Source organism: Lactuca serriola, chromosome 3 (assembly GCF_051521515.1).
Source record: "Lactuca serriola cultivar US96UC23 chromosome 3, Lser_US96UC23_V15, whole genome shotgun sequence".
Lineage (NCBI taxonomy): Eukaryota > Viridiplantae > Streptophyta > Magnoliopsida > Asterales > Asteraceae > Lactuca > Lactuca serriola.
Window position 1 is genome coordinate 17,456,802 of NC_136410.1, and position 21,735 is coordinate 17,478,536.

A 21,735-nucleotide genomic window follows, 5' to 3' on the forward strand; every position below is an offset into this window, starting at 1 on the left:
GGTGAACGTGACAATCTTATAAGCTCATGTATAAAGAAAGAAGATGAGAACCTAAAAAAATTGTTGGATAAAGCATGGTAACGAAGTTGAATATAAGAAATAGCCATGTGTTTTTAATTTTTATTTTTATTATAGCATTGTATTTTCATTTTTTCTTATTACGACATTGTACTTTAAAATTATTTTTTATTAGAGCATTGTAGTTTCAAATATGCTACATATTGAAGCAATAAAATCATCCACAATATGTAGTTTAATACAATAGTTGAATGAGCTGGAATGCATGATATTTTTAACGGCTACAATATTATAAAATCAACTAGCAAGGAGCATCAAAATGGCATAATAGGGTTTTGAAATGTATTAAATTCGAGAATCCATAATGCAATGAATTCTATCAGAGTTTAATGAAATGACATTAGCATTCACTATCCATATCTACTAAACTCTTACCATCATATTATTGGTTGTAATTGACCGCACTTGAAAGTACAATGTGGTGATAAGAAAAAAAAATCAATATAGATTTATCATTGTATAGTGTTTGGTAACAATTTACATAATGATGATATAGAACAAAGTAAAATAAATATTTTTTTATTACACCGGTCAACTGTCCATCGGACGGGTATAACACTAGTTAGGATGATGGTGGTTTTATAAAAAAAATAAAATAAATAATCCAATAAAGTTAAATTAAAAAATTAACTAAAAGAAACTAATAATCCAATAAAGTAATATTTATTAATATATAATAATCCAATAAAAAATTAATCTGAAATTAAAAAGAAAAATTATTATTTAAAACATTAATAATTTAATAAAATAATATTTTTTAATATATAAATATTATATATTAAAAATAATATTTATTAATATATAATTATTATTTAAGTTTGTCCTTATAAGAGCATCTCCAACTCACTCTCTTTCTTCATTATTTCCCTCATTCTTCTTCAACCTTATCCCATTTATTCCCCCATAATGGGGATGAACTTTGAGTTGTCGGTTTTAATCCCTCATTTTATATATTTATACATTTCTGGTTTTTTTTATCTACTAATTATTATTTAAATATAATATTTAATACTTATAATATTGTGTTATATATTAAATTATAGTAATTAATTATAAATTTTTTTGTTTATCAAATTCATATTAAAATTTAAATACATATTGAAATTTGAAAGCACAATAACGTATTTTACAAAAGCTTATAATTATGTGTTATAAATATAATCTTATTTATTTAATATTAGTGTAATGAAAAAAATATAGATTATATATTTGTTAAAATCATATTAATAGAATGGATGTATTTGACAATCTATATAAGTTAGAAGAATAAAATATAGTTTTTGGGAGTAAAAATAAGGTAAAATAGGGATGAGAATTTGGCCTGAAAACCCGAACCGAACCGAAAACCGAACCGAAAACCGAACCGAACCGAACCGAATTAGACCCGAATAAGCAATTCGATTCGGTTTTCAGGTATCTATATAAGGCTTATTCGGTTTTTGGGTTATTCGGTTCGGGTTACCCGAATAAGGGCTTATTCGGTCCAAATGGACCGAACCGAATATGAAAAGTCACATTTTTTCCATTTGTACAATTGGTCTTGTGTTCTATCAATCGTTACCAAAAATACCCACATAATGTTTAATGTTTAACTTATATACTTATAGATAGTTTTTAGGTGTTTTGGATGTTTAATGTTTAGTGTTTAATATGTTGCTTAATAACTATATCTTAAGATTGTAGTGGTTGGATTTTACATTTTATATATCAAGAATAGTTAATCCGTGTTATCCATGTTATTCGTGTTTATCATAAGCTACAAAAGTCATACAAAATACAATATTTATAATCACATTGTAAATGTTATTTAGGTTATTTGGGTTATTCGGCTCCTTAATCATCTTGTACATGTTATTTGGGTTATTTGGGCCGGAACCGAACTGAATCGAATAATACCCGAACCGAACCGAACCCGTATTGCTTATTTGGTTCGGTTTTCGGTTCATATAATTACCCTTATTCGGTTTTCGGTTTATTCGGGTTCGGTTCGGTTCCGACCCGAATAACATCCCTAGGGTAAAAAATAGAATAGGGTTGGAGATGAAATACTATTTACCTTATTTTTTATTTATTTTTAGAGGAAAAAATGGAAAGGGGTAGGATAACAATTTGTAAACTTTTATCTAGTTTTTCCGTAATAGACATTTGAAAATTGGGGTAGTCCACTCGAAGGCCCGTTAGTAGAAAACGATATCCAGATATATTTATTGATTCATGGGATCCGAGTCCGGCCCAGCCTACTTTTCTATCTGTAAAATACATTTCTTGGAAAGAAGGTAACGAGAAAGAATAAGCAAATACCGAAAAAAACACAGAGAGGGAGTTTTGGAGAAGAAGGTATGGATCCCAAGCTAACCGAGGTTTCACAGCTCTTCGAACGATTCAAAGCTGCGTTAGTTCGTAATGATTTCGATACTTGTTCGAAGCTTCTCTCCCAGCTCAAGGTACCCGCAATCATAAACCCTAATTATACTTGCCGTTTTTTTCGTGTTCCTTAGATTGTTATTATGTGTCATGTTTGATGTGATCCTTGTATAAATTACAACTTGAGTAAATTCATTAACACAAACTGAGATTTTCCGGCTGTTGTTAGTACATATAGATATAAAGCCACAATTGAGATCTAAGAAATGGTATCGTTCGGTTGTAGTTGAGAGTCTTTTCTTAGACTTAAGATGCCATTGCAGTTAAGGATTTATTTTTACTAATAAATTTTGATCGAACTCCAGGGAGTCATTATGTATGACTATGGATCGTATTCTCTTTTTGTTATTCTAATGAAAATATGAAATAGAACCCTGGAAGGGCTGATGTGCTTTTGGATAGAAATACATACTAGTGTAATACTCGACATATAATCAATCTATAATCCTTCTTGATTCTTGACTTGCAGATCTTGCTGATAGAATTCAAAAGCCTTCCTCCATTGTTTGAAGAAACGCCTAATGCAGTTCAAGAGTTAACCATAGCAAGTAAGTGTTCAACAACTTGCATTTCTTTTCACCTTCCTTCACTCTATTGAGACCAAGGTACATTTTATTCATAGTATAAGCATATAATTTGATTAATCGGTGAATTTCAGGGGATATCTATGAGCATGCTGTTGTGCTTAGTGTAAAGATGGAAGATCAAGATGCATTTGAGAGAGATTTCTTTCAGCTGAAGCCTTACTATACAGATGTTGGGTATTTATAGTTTGATCTAATCTTTTTTTTTTTTTTTTTTCTTTTTCTGTTCCTAAATCGTTGTTCATAATTCAATTTTATTTTATTGTTGGAAAAACAGTAGTCGCCTTACACAATCTCCCCAAGAGTACCCAATCTTGGGTCTGAATCTTTTGAGACTACTTGTTCAGAACAGAATTGCAGAGTTTCACACTGAATTAGAGTTGCTTTCAGCCAATGCTCTTGAAAACACTTGTATCAAGCATGCAGTGGAGCTTGAGCAATCATTCATGGAAGGGGCTTACAATCGAGTATTGACTGCTAGACAGACTGTTCCTCATGAAACTTATGTTTATTTCATGGATCTTTTGGCTAGAACAGTCAGGTGACAATTGTTGGAAGCATTTCACTTCTTTTTATTCAGTTTATTTAACAATAATTATGACATGATTTTGTAAATTCATTTGTAGGGATGAGATTGCTGGGTGCAGTGAGAAGGCGTATGACTCTCTCACTGTTAAAGATGCACGAGAAATGCTATTGATTTCTTCAGACCAAGAACTTTTTGATTACATCAAAGAGGTTCCATTCTTTCTTTCAGTTTTTTCAGTTTATTATTATATGAATTATTGACAAAGTATGAATTGAAATGAAATGTGCAGGAGCATCCAGAGTGGGAGGTGAAGAATGGATTAGTTGTATTCCAGAAGGCTAAGGAATCCGCTCCATGCAAAGAGATTCCATCTCTCCAGCTCATTAATCAGACTCTCAGCTACGCAAGGGAATTAGAGCGCATTGTTTGATTAATAAATCAAACCTCAAAAACATTTCTTAATTTCAAAAAAAAAATTGTTATTTGCTTTCTGAAAACCACCTCATGTTGTACTAGACTATTAATGTCACTGAGATTTCGTGAAACCTTGTTGGCTTTTATTCTTGATTGCATTCACGGGGTTCTTCACTCTTTTTACCTACCACTAACCTTTTTGTGAACTAATTGTTTTAAAACAGAAAAGAAATGAAACCTGATGGGTGTATTTAAAACATGTGGGTTATATCATTTTTTTTCTCATTTGATCTACAAACATGGTCGACTTTTAATCATTATGTTACATGATATCTGAAAATAATAAACATGCTAAAAAAATGGAAAAATATTCTTACCTAGAAAGACAAAAACCTATAAATTTTGTCCGAAAACGAGGACTTTAATGAAGATGCTATGAAAGAAGTTTTTTTATTATTGATAATAATAATGTTAACGAATTTGATAATGAAATCTCAACAAGAAAATGGCATTTAATATTTAGATATTATTGCCTTTTCGTGGTCCTCTTAGATTAGATATCCATGATACATGCATTTCCATTAGTAATACACCCATCAACTTCATTTTTTTATATTAAATTCCATTCTTTTCTCCTTCACAGGCCTTAAAATGTTGACATTTCAGACTACAAAGCCCTTACTTTCTTGCTTATTACACCTTTTTATTCATTTTTTATGCTGAAAATATTACATTAATACACCATGTTCGTAGTTTAGTTGATCTAACATCACCATATTGAGTTCAAAATTAATTTATTTATCCATCAAAATCCTTTTTTTTTTCATGTTGATATTACGTATGATATTATACCCTGTACTGGTGTGCGATAATATCAATGTGAGTGGCCTCCAAAACCAGCCATCCATAAGCCACCAAAAGTTGCTGTAATCAAGTCCCACCATTTGTTTCTATTATCCATCTTTAATTTGTCCATTTATATTTCTCTTTCAGCTTTTATAGCCGACACTTTATTAACCCTCAATAGCACCCCATTCTTTGATTGCCAACTCTCATTTCACCACATTTAATTAAAACCCCAAATCTTCTGTGATTTCGATTCAAAAAGAATTCTGGGATTCAGTGTGTGTGTGCGTGTTCTTGGTGTTTATGGAGGCTATGGATGGATCATCTCTGTTAAATGATCTTCGTCCACCTTCAAATCATGATGAAATCTTCATGCAACGTAGCTTGGTCTTTGCTGATAGTCTCAAGGTTATTATTATTTTTTTTTTAATATATTCAACAACTTAATCGGATTTTGTTATAACGTAAGGAAATGAACTTTATAGGATTTGAGGAATATAAGAATGCAGTTGTACTCAGCTGCAGAGTTTTTTGAAGATTCGTATCACAAAAGTGATCATGATGAATTGTAAGTAGATTATGAAATCCAAAAAACTGACTTTTTAAATTCTAGTTTACTTTCGTTGTTTAACAAGTCATGTGCTGCTTTCTTGTAGATTGTTAGAAAGCTTAAAAGATTATGTGTCAAAAGCTCTGGTTAGCACCATTGACCATTTGGGCTCTGTTTCGTCTAAAATCAACAGTTTCTTGGATGAAAATCTCAATGAAGCTCTTGAAACAAATCTTCAAATATTATGCATCGAACAGGTAACCAAGACAAATGTTCTTCGTTTTCTGTTCGTATGTTCTTATGTCATGTGTCTGAATCCTTCTGGAGATCGTTGCAGAGATTACGAACATGTCACACATATAGTGACCACGAAGGCCTTTTGCAACAGTCATTGATGATACAGATACCCAAATACCATAAGCAGTATCGGCTCCCAGGTAACTGGATTTGAGATATGTATTCTTCTGATCTTTAATGGCCAACATTGGTTTTAACGAAAAGTTATTGACTCAGATGGACGCTTTAATGAAGCAGTTGAAGCAGAAAAAGCAAAAGCAGAATTTTCAAGTTTGAGGTAATTTCATGTTGATAACTAACCTCCATTGGAACTCCACCAAGGGCATGTTGACGGAATAAAATTGTTTCTCAGGAGGAGGGATACGGGATTAGCTTCTATTGATTTCCGATCAGGATCGATTGCATTTTCATTTGCAAAAGCTGCATCAAACAAGGGATTGGGTAAACAAGAACAGAGTTGTTTTCAGTCTTCAAACTTCATGTACTAATTAGGGTTTATCTGATTAGCAGAAAAACGAGCACCATCCATGTCACCAAGTCGATTCAGAATCAAGCGAACAGGATCTACTACTAATCGATCCACCAGTCCGAGCTTTCCAGTAATGCGTTACGGATCCGTTATTCATCGATCCATCAGTCCAAACACACAGCAAGTAAGCGAAAATGAAGCCGATTATTGTTTCTTCTTCTTCTTTTTTGTATAATTTGAAATTAATGAATTGAATCGTTGAGAAGTTATCATAAGTTGATTCGTATGATTGCAGAGTCCGGTGGAGGCGTGGAGTTCTCAATCGTTGTATCCTGAAAGAGAAAGAAGAAAAGATATGGAAGTTTACTCCAGGAAAACTAGAAACCTTTTTAAAGCGTTGCTTAGCATGAATAAGCACAAGAACGAGTATAAATAGCATTACACATGTCTTTTCTTCACAAGTTTAGAACCAAAAAAAATAGCATTGGCCATATTGCCGATGCATCTTGGTTTAAGGTTCCGATAAAGAAAACAACACGAAGGAAAAATGGAATTTGTGGAAATGAGGATGATGAGATGGACATACCATTTACAGATAAATGAAGGGAAGAAAGATTACAATGGTTTGGTTATGTTCAAATAAGGCAGCCTGCAGAGACAATAAGGAGGGCTGAAATTGTTAAGGTTGATGGGGCAATGAGACAAAGTGTTTGAGGTTGGACATGGAGATTAAACTTTTTGAGGACTTTTACCATCTTTATGTAGATTTAGGTACCAATATGCGTCTTTTAATTATGTATGTATGTATGTATGTATGTATGTATGTATGTGTATGTGTATATTAGTATATATCATATTTATCTTTTATTCATATTCATATGTGTAAGACACGTTCTTCATCTTCTCAAAGGTCTCACTTGAAAGAAGTTTATCCACTCTTAGTGGGATAAGAAGAGTATGAGTTTAATCTCTCTTATCCCACGCCCTTGTTGGATTTGGATTTTGTGTTGTTGATTAGAACAGAAATACTCAATAAGAGAAACTAAAGTTTATTCGATTTATGAGAAACACATTTTCATATTGGGTTTGGTGATAAGTCAGCAAACTTGGTTTTCAAAGTCCTACCTTTTCGGATTTTTACCGTTACAAAACAAGTCAAATGAAATTATGCAAATGCTAATCATTAAGCGTGGAAGAAGTTATTCCCGACAAAACTATGGGAATTTCAGTTCCAATATAGATGTAGTTGTAGGTATTAGGGAGGACGGAGTCGTGCAGTGGATTGAAGGTGGGTTAGGGCGGTATCGGCAGTACCATCTGGTTGTGATACCGTGACCGGCCCGTGTTCAATGCATGCATGTGAGTAGGGGTGTAAACAAATTGAACGTTCAACAAACCGTTCGGCGGGAAGTTTGTTTGTGTTCGTTCATTTAATAAATGAACAGGCATGAACACAATTTCTTGTTTCTTTAGTTAAACGAACAGACATGAACAATGGTCTCGTCCATTCATTTATGTTCGTGAACGTTCATTAGAGTTGTTCGTTTACGTTCGTTTATTTTCGTTCGTTTAAGTTAATTTATGTTTATATATGTTTAATTGATTTGTTATTACATCACTATAGTATATATTCGTTTATGCTCATATATGTTCAATTGTGTTTTTTTTTATCTGTGTTCGTTTATGTTCGTTCGTTTAGCATATTCACAAACATAAGCAAACAAACATGAACAAGGTAATTTGTTAAGCGAACGAACATGAACAAAAAAACTCGTTTGTTTATCCATTTGTGTTGTTTATTTGTTTGGCTAACTTAAACGAACGAGCATGAATAAGTCATTGTTTATGTTCGTTCAGTTCGTTTACAACCCTACATGTGAAGAATATATTCGCCTGTGTCTTTTTGTTTTCATGCATCGTGTGAACATGACCAAAGCTGCATTTTCTTTTATTTTTTTATGTTAATTTTTTATATATAATTTTTGTATATATTTATCAACATATCCCACTTCACTCAATCCTATATAAATTTCACTAAAAATTTTCCGCTTTAGTTGTCTTCAATGGATTCCTGTGACAAAGCTAAACGAGCCGGTTCTAGCCAAACCCGTAAATCCATGCAAGGCGGTTCAAGTCAAGATATTCTATTTTCTTCTCTAGGATTTCAAAACTCAAAATATCAACAATACCAAAACTATCAACAATACCAAAACTACTAACAAAATCAAAACTATCCACAACAATGGAAGGCCTCGTCGGACATTTGTTATGGGAATTTATGTTGGTATCAATGGCGGACCTTAGTGGTGCCCCAGGGTCCCGGGCCACTGCTCCGACGCCGGCAGGTGGTGTAAAATTTTTTTTTATGTTTTTTCTATTGGGTGCACCGGCTTAAAACACGAGTGACACTATTAATATAGATTTATTTGGAATTTTTTTTTGTCACCCCTACGAAAATGTTCTGCATCCGCCACTGGTTGATATGAATATTGCTAATTCCTTTTTTATGGTGAAAATTTTCATATTTTTAAAGCTAATTTAGTGTTTTGACCATTTTATCCTTTCATAGGAAGTTTCATTCTAGATTAATGAAATTTATTTGATTTACCTAATGAATGTTATTTAAAGACTACAAATATTCTTTCAGAATGACGAATACTTTAAAAAGAGGAAGACCAATATTTTATCAAAATAAGGAAGGATAATATTCTTTGGGTTCTCATACAAAAATTTTTGGTTATGACCGTGTGGTATGTATTATGTCAGAATCACTAAAGTTTGTAAGGGTATTTTATCATAGAGTTTGATAATGTGTATTTTTTTGGGCAGAGACATGAGCATTGCATATATTAGATGATGAAGATAATTTTTTTTTTATCACAGAATGGTATTCTTGTAGAATGTCATTCTCGTAAGAACGGTGGAATCAAGTTGAATCTAGACCATTGAAGAAGATCAAGTGCATTTGTTCAAGAGTTGTATATTTAAGCATGATATGTTTTTTAAGAAATTATTTCATTTTATGACATTCTGTTAGAATATGAATCTACATTCAAATATCCATGAATATACAAGGATCTTGTTATTTTTCAACTAATGGTTCAAAATTGTTATCTTTCTACAACAAGTTCATTTAATCAAAATATGTATTAAGTCAGAAATATGTATCATGACATTCTTATAGAATATCATTCTAAGAGACTATCATTCTGTTAGAATAAAATCGAGTATAATTAAAAATTACGTTAGAATTAAAAATGAATTAATTAAAAAAATCAGAGTTTTTAAATCAAAAGAATTAATTTCCCGCAAAAATCAAAAATTTTCCTTTTTCAAATTTATCTCAATTAACTAAAATACCCTTATAGTGAAATTAGATTGTAATTTTCAATTATTTTTAATTCACTAACATTTATTAATCACTTTTTTAAAATAACTAAAATGATTGGTTCACAATCAATCGTACATCCACACAATAGATAGTTACAATACAATATTCTAGCCCTATATATATATATATATATATATATATATATATATATATATATATATATATATATATATATATATATATTATGGGTACGAGTATACCGGGTTTCGTGTTCCCCATCCCCATACCTGACCCCATCCCCATTGGGGATTAAAAATCTATCCCCATCCCCATCCCCAATGGGTATCGGGGATCCCCAATGGGTAATCGGTGATTTTTTCCCGTTACAAAGTTTTGAACTTTTATGAAAAATAACTCATAATTATATATTAACCAACAAACAAAAACTAACATATTTAATATAAAACACTATAATCACTAAATGTCTTCAAACACGAACAATAACATTCAAGGTTACACATTAAATCATTCTTTGCAAAAAAAGACATAAAAAGTCTTCCGAAAACTATACGTTTTATTGTTAGAAAACCTTATTTATTCTAATGAACATTTGCTTATGCATTATTAAAAATAAAAACATATATATATATATATATATATATATATATATATATATATATATATATATATATATATATATATCGGGTACCCATCAGGGTCGGTTTCGGGTACAGGTATGGGTACCCGACAGGTAAAACCATCCTCATCCCCATCCCCGCTTTTTATATCCGGGTAATACCCATCCCCGGTCAACTCGGGGATTTACCCGCTCAACTCGGGTTAGGGTTTCGGGTATATATATATATATATATATATATATATATATATATATATATATATATATATATATATATATATATATATATATATATATATATATGTGTGTGTGTGTGTGTGTGTGTGTGTGTGGGGGGGGGGGGGGGGGAAGAGAAAAGAGAGACAAGAGATCACAGGTTCACCAACCCGCAAATGGCCCCAACCCGTTGGAATTGGCGATGAAGTATTCATAAACCGGCAGTATCGCCTCATCCCATTCCACAAACCGTTGTCGACTCCCTCCTTCCTTAGGCGTCAGATAGATTCATTCTAAGGGAGAGGGAGAGAGTCGTAGTTTGTAAGTGGTAAAGAGATTCAAAAGAGAATGATGTATAAGTAAGAATTCTAACTTTCTTTTATGTTTAACTTCTTGTTGGCTTTTAGATTTTTTGACTGAATTTGAACCGAGTCTAATTTGTTTGGCCTATTAGCTCTAGTCATACTCAGGGTGATACTCAACCTGAGTAGGACCGAAACTGAAAATTTGACAAGATCCGACAAAAACAAAACCAAGCCGTAAATTTTAGGTAGGGACTGTATAAAACCGGAAATCTCGATTTGGAATTTTGTAACCAACCCACAAAACCAAAACCCAGTATGTATGTAAATCCAAAACCCATACAATATATAATTTATTTAATACATTTAATATATCATTAATAATTACTGTATTACTTAATTAGGACTAGAAGTATAACTAATATAATAATATATTAATAACAATTATGGTATAATAACTTACTGAGTCAAACCGATCCATCAACTCATGGGTTGAAACCGAAAACCGAACCCAATGAGTTTCAAAAGCCAAAAAACCAAACTTGTCAGTTTGAATACGAGTTTACTCCAAAACCGACCCATGCAAAACTAACTAAAACACGGACTAGGATGAATGTTTTTTAACCACAGATGAGTTTGAGTTCATATATTCGATTTACATCTCACAAGTCACCTGAACAGACTGCCGGTGATAAGCCGGAGGAAGGTGAGGATGACGTCAAGTCATCATGCCCCTTATGCCCTGGGCGACACACGTGCTACAATGGCCGGGACAAAGGGTCGCGATCCCGCGAGGGTGAGCTAACTCCAAAAACCCGTCCTCAGTTCGGATTGTCACATAACAATAGGCCTTTAACACGAATATAGAAGATATTGCAACCACAACACAACCCCACAAGCTTTTAAGCTATTTTTATGAAAAAGATGAGAAAGGTATTCAAGTCTTATGCATATGAGAGATGTGAAAGCAAGTAGTCTATATCCAACCTTGTTCAATGTGTGCCAAACACAATACACCACCATCATGTCTTACCGAATACACCTTTTGTAAATCCATGACATGAGCAATTTGGTTACAATAGCATCTTCAACAACAAGAATCAAGAAAAACAACATTTTCAGAGTTTTAACAAAAGAGCAACTTTTGTGCACAAATCCAAAACAAAAACTTTATTTTTAAAAAATAAAATCCAGAGTATGATCTCTGATTTAAAGCCTTGGTCATAAACATAGCATGATGACTAAAATGTCCTCATTCTTCTACAACCACACTTATCTCGCCCTTCTCCAAAAGGTCATAAAATGCCCTTGTTTTTCTTTGCTCATTCCAGTGATGCATTTTCCACAAACCACCACAAGCTAACCCAAGCACTGATCCAATGATCAATTCCTTGACCACACTTGGGCCTTTCAACACTGGATGAGCAACCCTACCAGCAACCATGGTTAATTCTGTACTCAAAACCCAACAAACATTGAATATCAGTAAATCATCCCATGACCTTAAAGAAACTGTTGCCCATAAATGTTACTTATATAAATGCACACAAATCTTCACAAGCAACTCTAACTCACTGATTTTAAAAAGAATCGACTGATAAAAGATCAATTCACTATAAATATGAACAATTTCGACACACATATACAACAGTTTGTAATCTTATGGATTCTTCTCATTGCAACTCTTTCCTTTTTCCATTCCAGAACTCATATAGAATAGAGAGAAATGAACGGAGTTTTTAGAATGTATTGAAATAACTTACACAGCAAATCGAAAAAACAAAGACATACCCATGAAATGAGTAGACTTTTATTGCTATAATTAGCGTTTGCTCGCCTAAAGTTAAGGGCTATGAGTTTATACAGATCAGATGTTTTCCCCACCAATCGTACTTCATTGTTTCCATGATTTAAATTCATAGCTTGGACTGGAGCTAAAGCAAAAGATGAAAAATGCCCTAATCCATTACCAAGTCTATCAATAAACAACGAAAAATGGCGATAACGATTGTGATAGCAATCGATCAAGTCAAATAGCACATAGAAGTAAATAAATCGATTTAAGTTTATATTCGTTATACAACAAAACAAATCGTATGAGCGTGAAGAAGCAAAGGAAAGCCTAAACTCATGTGAATCTACGGTTGTTATAGATCTGATTGATTGAAGTTGAATCTTTGTTTGTAGAGATAGAAACAAGATGAAATAGAGGGATGGGGGAAGGAATACCTACAGAAGACAGCGGCGATGAAGCTGATGAGACTTTCCGGTAACGCTTTTTTTCGCCGTTCACTTGCCCTACGGATGTGCGCTTTGTAATGGTACTCCAGATTCTCGGCTTGTATCTAGTCAATGGAAAATTGCAACTACGTCCTTTACAATTTTGAATGTTCCAAATCAGGACCTTAATTTATGCCATATACACCAATACCCCTCCATAAAACTATTTTGTCGCTCCAAAATTATGATACCTTGAATTCATTTAAAGTGTATATATATATATATATATATATATATATATATATATATATATATATATATATATATATATATATATATATATATATATATAAGTCTTTGTTGTACCAGCGGAAATTGATAAGGAATACACATGTGTTTCCAACAAAATATGTTTCCATAAACTATGTTAATCATTACCTTAATATATACAAAACATTGTTTTTTTTTTAATTTTTAAGAAGCTATTTATATCGAAAAATGATTTTTAAATATACCAAAATTCATGATTTTTTATTCTCTACAAATAGACATCTATATTGATATACTTTAAGATAAAATAAAAAAAATTATATTTTCAGCTATCGTTATTCATAAGTGAATAAAAATGCATCAGATTTTTGCTACAGTACATTCGTTATTCACTTATGAATAAAAATATATAATTAAATTTTTTTATAGTTTAAGTATCATTTATACTACTTATTCATATATGAATAACAAATTAACTGTAACAAAAACCTGATAAATGTTTTATTCATATATGAATATAAAATATGACGACAATTAATATACGTTTTATTCATATATAAATATAATATATAATGAAAGATGATGTAAAAAATATATTTTAAGTAAAAAAAACTTTATTGCGTGTCATATTCATATATGAACGATACTTAAACTATAAAAAAAGTTACGCATACGTTTTATTCATAAGTGAATAAAGAATATACTGTAATAAAAATCTGATAGATTTTTTTTTATTCACTTATGAATAACGAGAGCTGAAACTCTAAAAAAAAAAATTTATTTTATCTTAAAAGTATATCAATATGGATGTCTATTTATAGAGAATAAAAAATTATGAATTTTGATATATTTAAAATAATTTTTCGATAATAATGGCTTTCTAAAAATAAAAAAAACGAAAAAAAAAATATGTTTTTGTGTATATTAAGGTAATGATTAGCATAATTTAAGGAAACATGTTTGGTTGGAAAACACATGTTTATCCGTTATCCATTTCTGACGGTACGCTTAAGTGTTTTGCGGCAAAATAAATGTGTGGCTGAGAATGATTCCCCCATTCTCAACCTTTTTTTTCTCAATTGCACCCTCCTCTCTCTCTCTCTCTCTATATATATATATATATATATATATATATATATATATATATATATATATATATTAGGGAGGATCATTTGACAACTCAAAGTTTCCCGAGAACTCGAGAACTAAAGGTGGAACGTTGGATCAAAAAAAAGAAGGGTCGAGATGCATGATGACATTTTTGTAAATAAGTAGACAAAAAAAGAAGGATGTGTATCTTAATTAATTCAGTCAGGATATTATAGGAACAAAAGTATAATTAAATGATTTCTTAAATCTAATATCTGATAAAATAAATTTTCATCTCTCTCTCCTACCCGTTTTCCTCTCTCGCTCAAAACTACGATCCATCCTCCGACGACTCACCTCCGTCGAATGTCTCTAATCCTTCATCTAATTCCGTGCTTTTAATTCTGAAATTGCTTCTACTCACACGAATACCATGAAGAAAACGACGAACCACATTTATTGTCGATTTCCAGATCCCAATCGATCAAACTATCATCATCGATAATTAATATTCTATATGAAATCGGAAATCCCCCAACGATCGAAGTTTCATTGTTGCTGAACTCCTTGATCTCACGTTCTTCATAGAAAAAACTCCACTAAAGATGCTTTAATTTTGAATCGTTTTATCCTTCATCAATTCGTTCCTCGGAGTACACCGTAATCGCCGACTTCATCTCGGCCTCCACTGTGGATTTAAGACTTGAACGGAGAAGATGATCTCTTGTCGATCAAAAGTTGGGTATCATATGTTTCTATTGTTGATTCCTGACCTTTGTTTGACCTTTATGAATTGCTTTTTCCTAATTGTTAAGTTGAACATGTTTAGTCAATATGTTTTTAAAAAGAGTTAAATCCTTGTGTTTATTGTAGGTATAAAAATAGACACTTGTGTTATTGAAAAATATAGATATTTGTTTGCACTCAACATGTTCGATGAAATGCCTCAATGAGAAATATCACAGGTTAACTTCACTTTGACTTCATGAACGATGAACCAATTCCAATTTAGGATTCTGAACAATTTTTTTGGTTATATTTTGAGAAATTTAGGAGGAGATCCATATATGTGCACCACAGTATGATATAACTCAAAAGCTCGAAAGCTCATCAATCGTCATATAATATAACAACTTCCTACTTAATGTAGGAGTTGCTAAACTGTGATTTAAAGATGTTTATATATGTATATGTTAAATATGTATATTATTTATACATTTGGAATTTACACTTTTGAGTGGAAAATAATTCAAGGGAAAAATCATGTTTTATGCATATTATATTCATATTAAAGATTCCAGTATTAGTGTTACATAATTGCTAGCCTTATAGCCCTATTTATTCCATATTGTGTAATTTTTTATGTTTAGTAATATTCTATAAAAAAGTTCTTGAAATTTTGGGAAGTCACAAAGTCTTCATTAAAAAAATTCATTGTTTCTTAATTTTTTGATGCATATCATACTATAAAACATAGGTATCCATCTATGGAGATGAATTTTTACATATATTTGTATTGTATTTGTAGCCATATGATGCTTTGATTTTGTTTTTTAATGAGAAAAGAAATGTTGTTTTTATTTTATTTGATCTTATATATCTTTCCTTTCCCCCCTCAATTATTTGGATTATATTAGGGAAAACAAGGCATGGCTTGCTGTTTTGCATGACCTTCTCTAGGAGCTGGATAGTATGAATGAGGTAAAATCCAAACAAATCTTTTACACCGAATATTTTCTAAGAAGTGTTTTTTTCCTAGTAAAATGTTTAGGTATACCCTAAAATTTCAATTGTTAAAAATTAGTAAAATCTTTAATTTCATTTTAGGAAAACAAGATTGCTAACGTTAATTAAAGGCGTTCTTGCTGCAAACATATTTGATTGAAGATCTTAATAACATTTTTTGCAGGTCGGCTCTACCATGTTCATCCACGTGCTATCAGGACAATAAAAAAATCTTTATGTTGAGAATAAAAGGGTAATTCTAAACTTCCTTCTCTATGTAAGAAATCTTCATGTTGACAAAATCACAAACCAGTGGTGGGGGTTGTTAATAACTTACTTACACCCAAGTACTAAAACAACATTTAGAAAAACAAATTCTAAAATATAGAGCTTGGTGCTTTAATCTCATTGTACCCTACATACTTTTGTTCACAATACTGTGAACAGGGAAAATAGAGATAAATAAACCCAAGAAACAGTAACTACTACTAGTGTCATATCACATGATGCTCTTTATTTAGTTTGAAACAGTATTTGGTCTTTAGAGGATTGATATTTTCCATGTTGGAAGGTTGTCCTAAAAGGTAGATGGCAAGAAGATTATATGGCAATGGCTGCAGTAATGCATGTATTTTCCTTGGTCATTTACTAATTTCAATTGTTAATCTTCTCATCACTGGTTATGTTCGTGCTCGCAATCTCTCAGTGAATCAACTGATATTTGTTTTTTTTTTCTTTTAAATATTTTTAAGTTTTTTTTTATCATTTTGTGGCTTGATATATTTTATTGAGTGGCTAACCTAGTTTTCATCAGGTTCATGTATCGGGTGATGGTGATTTTCAATTGGGCAAGATTGAATTTCTCAAGGATCCATGTCATTGAATTTGAAAAAAGAAGGTGATTTATGGATGTAGATGAGATAAATGAATCACAGGTATATATTATTTTTTTATGAATAATGTTAAATGAATATTGGATTAGTTTGTATACTTTTAAACTTTACATGAAGTGTGTATAATATACAACTGTTTTTTTGTTCTAATATGTTTTTTAAATTCAATAAAACAACTATTTGAACAAGTAAGATCTTCTTTAGGGTTCTATTTTGGAATTTATGATTTGGATTTGAGGTGTTTCTGTTTTATAACAAGTTTTGTGTATATTCCTCTGATGAATTTCTATTTTGAAGTTCATGATCTAATTGACATGGATCAAAAACTATCTTTCTAAATTCTAATTCACTTCTGATTATATTTCAGGTCAAGTTTGTGAATCCATTAATGCAATCGCCCATGGTTAATGATGTGGCTTATGAAACAATGGTGAAGCTAGCAAAATGTCTTGCTCCATTCACTAAGTCTGTTTGAGAGAGTAATGCATGTATTATCTGTGTCATGCAAATATGCCCCGCTTTCCAGTCGATTCTTTTAGTTTTGTTTTTCCGGTAAGAACTACTAATTATTCATATCACATGGCCTTAATCAATATAAGATTTTGAGAAAACACTCATGTTTCTTATGCTTTTGTTCAATAGGTAATAAAGAGAATACTTTCATCTCCTATGAAGACATGACTTCACGGTGATGTACTTCGAATACTTTTCCTACATATAGATCCAATATTACCCCTCCCCTGACTTAAAATGCTTTCAGTTAAGTTTTTTATTATCTACACATTATCAAATTTCATGTTGATATTTCTAATTATCAAAACTATGAAATATATGTAATTCACATATGAATTACATGTGATTCACATGTAAATTACATGTAATTCACATATAAATCAAATGTAATTCACATATGAATCACAAGTAATTCACATATGAATTACATGTAATTTACATATAAAGTATATGTGATTCACAAGTAAATCACATGTGATTCACATGTAAATCACAAGTGAATCACATATGAATTACAAGTGATTCATGTGCAACTCACATATAAATCACATGTAATTCACATGTAAATCATAAATGAAGGACATATAAATTACATGTGATTCATATGTAAATCACACGTGAATCACATATGAATTACGTGTGATTAACATGTAATTTACATATAAATCACATGTATATCACAAGTGAATCGCACATGAATTACATGTGATTCACATCTAAATCACAAGTGAATCACATATGAATTACATGTGATTCACATGTAATTCACATATGAATCACATGTAATTCACATGTAAATCATATATGAATTACATGTGATTCACATGTAAATCAGATGTAATTCATATATAAATCATATGTAATTCACATATAAATCACATGTAATTCACATTTGAATCTTACATAATATATATATATATATATATATATATATATATATACACACACACACACACACACACACATTTTTGTGAGTGTTCTAACATTAATCATTTTTTTTAAATTTTCTTGTAGATTTGGAAGAATTTGTGGAATATATTGAATAGGCGAAAGTGATAAATTGAAAAAAAAAATATGAAAATCTTGACACGGAGAAATGATATCACTTTAAACCTTTGTAGCATTTTTTATTTTTTATATTTTATTTTTATATCAAATAAACTATTTGTACTATTATGTTTATATATTAGTTAATAAACATGGGTTTGTTATGAAAAAATATGCATTTATCTTCCTAAAACGTTAAATAATTTGGTTAAAGTAATTATAGTTTTTTTAATATTTGAGTTTTTTAAATATTTTGTGGTTTCTAAAAATTTATTGGTTTTAAAAAACTACAGCTTTTATAAAAAAAATATATTTTAAAAAAAATTCATGTTTTCTAAAAAAATTAAAAATCTACATTTAAAAAAAATGAAACTTATTATTTTTATTAAAAAAATCAAAAAATTTGATTTATTATGCTAGTTTTCAGACTTTTTTATTAATATTTCCAATAACACCAAAATTTAAACATTAAATGGGATTGATAAGATGACGATCATGTTCTTAATGAGTTAATTTTGATCCAACGCTCCACTTTTAGTTCTCGGGTTCTCGGAAAACTATAAGTTCTCAACGAATCTTACCCCTATATATATATATATATATATATATATATATATATATATATATATATATATATATATATATGTGGCTGAGGTTGAATCTCAAGATCTTTACTTTTTTATCTCAAGTGAACCGTCCCATATATATATATATATATATATATATATATATATATATATATATAGGGGACAATTCACTTGAGATTAAAAAAAAAAGTAGAGATCTTGAGATTCAACCTCAGCCACATATTTGCCATTTGCCGCTCTAACGCTCCAGCGTATCGGCAGCTACAGGGTATGCCTAATCATACATGATTATATGGTAGAGAGGTATAATCATATATGATTATGCATGTTTATACGTATATGTTTGATCATAAATGATTATACATATATGTCTGTTCACAAACTTAGTAATCATAAATGATTATGACAGTTGGTGGCAGAAGAGGTGGTGACAGATGTGGCAGTGGTATAAGTGATGGAGGTGACAGTGGTGAGGTCAACTGGTGTCAAAGGTGGTGGTAGTGGTGGTGCCAAACTGAAAGATGAGGGACTTGCTTGCTGGATCTTGCCTTCCTTCTTTCAATTTCTTCTTTCTTTGGCTCTAAAAACACCACACTAGCTCATAAATGAGAGGGAGATATGATTAGGGTTTCATTCAAGGCTTGAGGGATGATGGAGGGCTGAGGGTGAACAAACCCTAACTATCTCATTCCTTGAAATAGGGAGCAAAACCCGAAAGATTAGGGTTTCATTTCCAGTGACCAACACGTCGTGTTGCTCTTAATGAGACCCGCGTCTTTTCTTATCTTGACACGTCGTGTTGGTGCCTCCAACACGTCGTGTCCAATCCCAAAAAGGTGATTTATACCCAAAGTTGCTCCTCAAATTTTGGGTATTACAATATTTAAGTGTTTCCTTGTTTTTTTTCGGACATTTCAGTGTTATCAATAACATTAAGTCTGTTTCTGTTACTTTATTTTTTATTATTATTATAAATGTACCAACTTTTTATACCTTTATATGTATTTTTTATATGTTCCTCTTTGTTTTACGTGTGTCATAATTTAGTTATATAATATTATTGGATACATGGGAAATTAGTAATTATAATATTATCACTTCGATCAATAGTTTTATTTAGTTAATTGGCATCTATATGCGAAGTAAGTATTTGAATTTATAAAAATAACTGTCAATTGCTTAGATGCGTTTGAAGCCTCGAGATGACTTGAAAAAACATATAAAAATGAATTTAGAAAAGTAGATTTAGAAAAAAAAACATGAAAACTAAGTACAAAAGAAGTTGTTGTAAAAATAGATTTTAAAAAGCATTCAAAACATTGCAAAAATGAAATTAGAAAAAACAAACAATGAAAAACATGTAAAACGAAATAAATAATAAATGTATAAAACTAATGGCGAAAACTTGTAAAACAAAATAAAAAAATTAAGTTGTAAAAACAAATGGTGAGAAAAAAAACTTTAAAAACTGATTAGCACAATTATAACTAGAAAAGATTCCACGGCGTTGTTGGGGGCGGAAAGTATTGCTTTGTAAAGTAAAGTAGCATGTTGAATTGCATTGAGATAATCTAGTAAAGGAAGATATAAAATGCCATCTAATTACATAAGTAAAGAAATCTAAATCATTATTTCTTGCAATAAATGAGGAAAATAAAGAAATTGTCTCACAAATTGAACTTTATTGTTATGTATGACAGCGGCCGGAAAACCAATCCGAAAAATATAGACCGTTGTTTTTTGTCCGTTAATATGGGTGTAATTTGGTCTTTTAAGGTACTAGGGACTGAATTTGTGATGACGGGTAAACCATATGGACCATTTATGTAATTTTATCGGTGGTGGTGGTGATGACAGCTGGTGGGTGGCTTTATGGTATTGGATGAGTATTTTCTAATAAATAAAACATTATTTTAAATCCAAAAAGAGAAATATAAATTAATAAAAAAAATAAGATTAGGAGTAAAAAAGTGATTTCGGTTTTCATCGTTGTCCTCAATGTGTTAAATCTGGTAAACCACAGGGACCAATCGTGTAATTTTGTCTAACAATAATAATAATAATAATAATAATAATAATAATAATAATAATAATAATAATGAGGGACCATTTCTACTAAAAGACTAAATACTAATAATATGTAACAAAATGCGAGGATTATGAAAAATTCAAACGAAAGTGAGAGGGTTGTTTGTGAATAAAAGCATAAAGGTGAAGGGTGTATGTAGTTTTTTTAAAACCAACATAAGTTGGAGGACCAAAAGTGACAAAAAAAAAATGAGCAAACATACGTAACTTTAGGGACCAATCTTGTCAAATACTTAAGAAATTTATTATTCATAACTTTAATATCTTTAATATATATATATATATATATATATATATATATATATATATATATATATATATATATATATATATGTTCAGGTTCATTTGAGATCATTCTAATTTTGTGAGACCGTGAGACCAAATCTAAAAATAATTTTAAAATGCAAAATAAATGGAAAAATCCAAAAATTCTTTTTTTAAATATTATTTTCGGAACTTGAATTAACTAAAAAAAATAAAAAAAAATCCCGTTTTTTTTTTTTTTTGAAAAATACGTGAAATATTCTAAATAGAATATTACACTAACATATTCTAAAATATAATTTTAAAATGCAAAATAAATGGAAAAATCTAAAAATTCTTTTTTTAAATATTATTTTCGGAAC

The 21,735-nt window shown here is 30.7% G+C and overlaps 3 protein-coding genes across 6 annotated transcripts; 2 read left to right on the forward strand and 1 right to left on the reverse strand.

Annotated features, from left to right (window-relative positions):
• The first annotated feature begins 2,344 nt into the window (after positions 1-2,344).
• Positions 2,345-4,203, forward strand: RPN12A (regulatory particle non-ATPase 12A). Of its 2 annotated transcripts, none has more exons than XM_079029327.1 (6): positions 2,345-2,522; positions 2,972-3,050; positions 3,161-3,263; positions 3,367-3,627; positions 3,713-3,824; positions 3,905-4,203. In XM_079029327.1, exons 1-6 carry the CDS (start codon positions 2,418-2,420, stop codon positions 4,043-4,045), a joined length of 801 nt encoding a protein of 266 aa, XP_078885453.1. In that variant the 5' UTR covers positions 2,345-2,417; the 3' UTR covers positions 4,046-4,203. The 2 variants fall into 2 exon arrangements, with proteins under 2 accessions (XP_078885453.1, XP_078885452.1); XM_079029326.1 differs by having other exon boundaries at positions 2,347-2,522; positions 3,364-3,627.
• Positions 4,204-4,875: 672 nt separating this feature from the next.
• LOC145091579 (protein ABIL3-like) lies at positions 4,876-7,062 on the forward strand. 2 transcript variants are annotated; one of them, XM_079029324.1, is made up of 8 exons: positions 4,876-5,283; positions 5,361-5,443; positions 5,532-5,682; positions 5,763-5,862; positions 5,939-5,999; positions 6,075-6,163; positions 6,230-6,375; positions 6,487-7,062. In XM_079029324.1, exons 1-8 carry the CDS (start codon positions 5,179-5,181, stop codon positions 6,625-6,627), a joined length of 876 nt encoding a protein of 291 aa, XP_078885450.1. In that variant the 5' UTR covers positions 4,876-5,178; the 3' UTR covers positions 6,628-7,062. The 2 variants fall into 2 exon arrangements, with proteins under 2 accessions (XP_078885450.1, XP_078885451.1); XM_079029325.1 differs by having other exon boundaries at positions 4,894-5,283; positions 6,233-6,375.
• A 4,575-nt stretch (positions 7,063-11,637) lies between these two features.
• On the reverse strand, positions 11,638-13,062 carry LOC145091581 (cytochrome c oxidase subunit 5C-1). Of its 2 annotated transcripts, none has more exons than XM_079029329.1 (2): positions 12,911-13,062; positions 11,638-12,129 (listed from the first exon to the last, which is right to left on the reverse strand). In XM_079029329.1, the coding sequence occupies exon 2, from the start codon at positions 12,119-12,121 to the stop codon at positions 11,930-11,932; it is 192 nt and encodes a 63-aa protein (XP_078885455.1). In that variant the 5' UTR covers positions 12,122-12,129; positions 12,911-13,062; the 3' UTR covers positions 11,638-11,929. The 2 variants fall into 2 exon arrangements, with proteins under 2 accessions (XP_078885455.1, XP_078885454.1); XM_079029328.1 differs by having other exon boundaries at positions 12,907-13,062.
• Between the last annotated feature and the right edge of the window lie 8,673 nt (positions 13,063-21,735).

Coding starts and splice junctions, on each gene's coding strand:
- RPN12A (XM_079029326.1), top strand. CDS start 2,418: ATGGATCCCAAGCTAACCGAGGTTTCACAGCTCTTCGAACGATTCAAA. Junction 3,051..3,160: donor TCAAGAGTTAACCATAGCAA/GTAAGTGTTCAA, acceptor GGTGAATTTCAG/GGGATATCTATGAGCATGCT. Junction 3,264..3,363: donor CCTTACTATACAGATGTTGG/GTATTTATAGTT, acceptor TTGGAAAAACAG/TAGTCGCCTTACACAATCTC.
- LOC145091581 (XM_079029329.1), bottom strand. CDS start 12,121: ATGGTTGCTGGTAGGGTTGCTCATCCAGTGTTGAAAGGCCCAAGTGTG.
- LOC145091579 (XM_079029324.1), top strand. CDS start 5,179: ATGGAGGCTATGGATGGATCATCTCTGTTAAATGATCTTCGTCCACCT. Junction 6,164..6,229: donor TGCATCAAACAAGGGATTGG/GTAAACAAGAAC, acceptor TTATCTGATTAG/CAGAAAAACGAGCACCATCC. Junction 6,376..6,486: donor TCAGTCCAAACACACAGCAA/GTAAGCGAAAAT, acceptor GTATGATTGCAG/AGTCCGGTGGAGGCGTGGAG.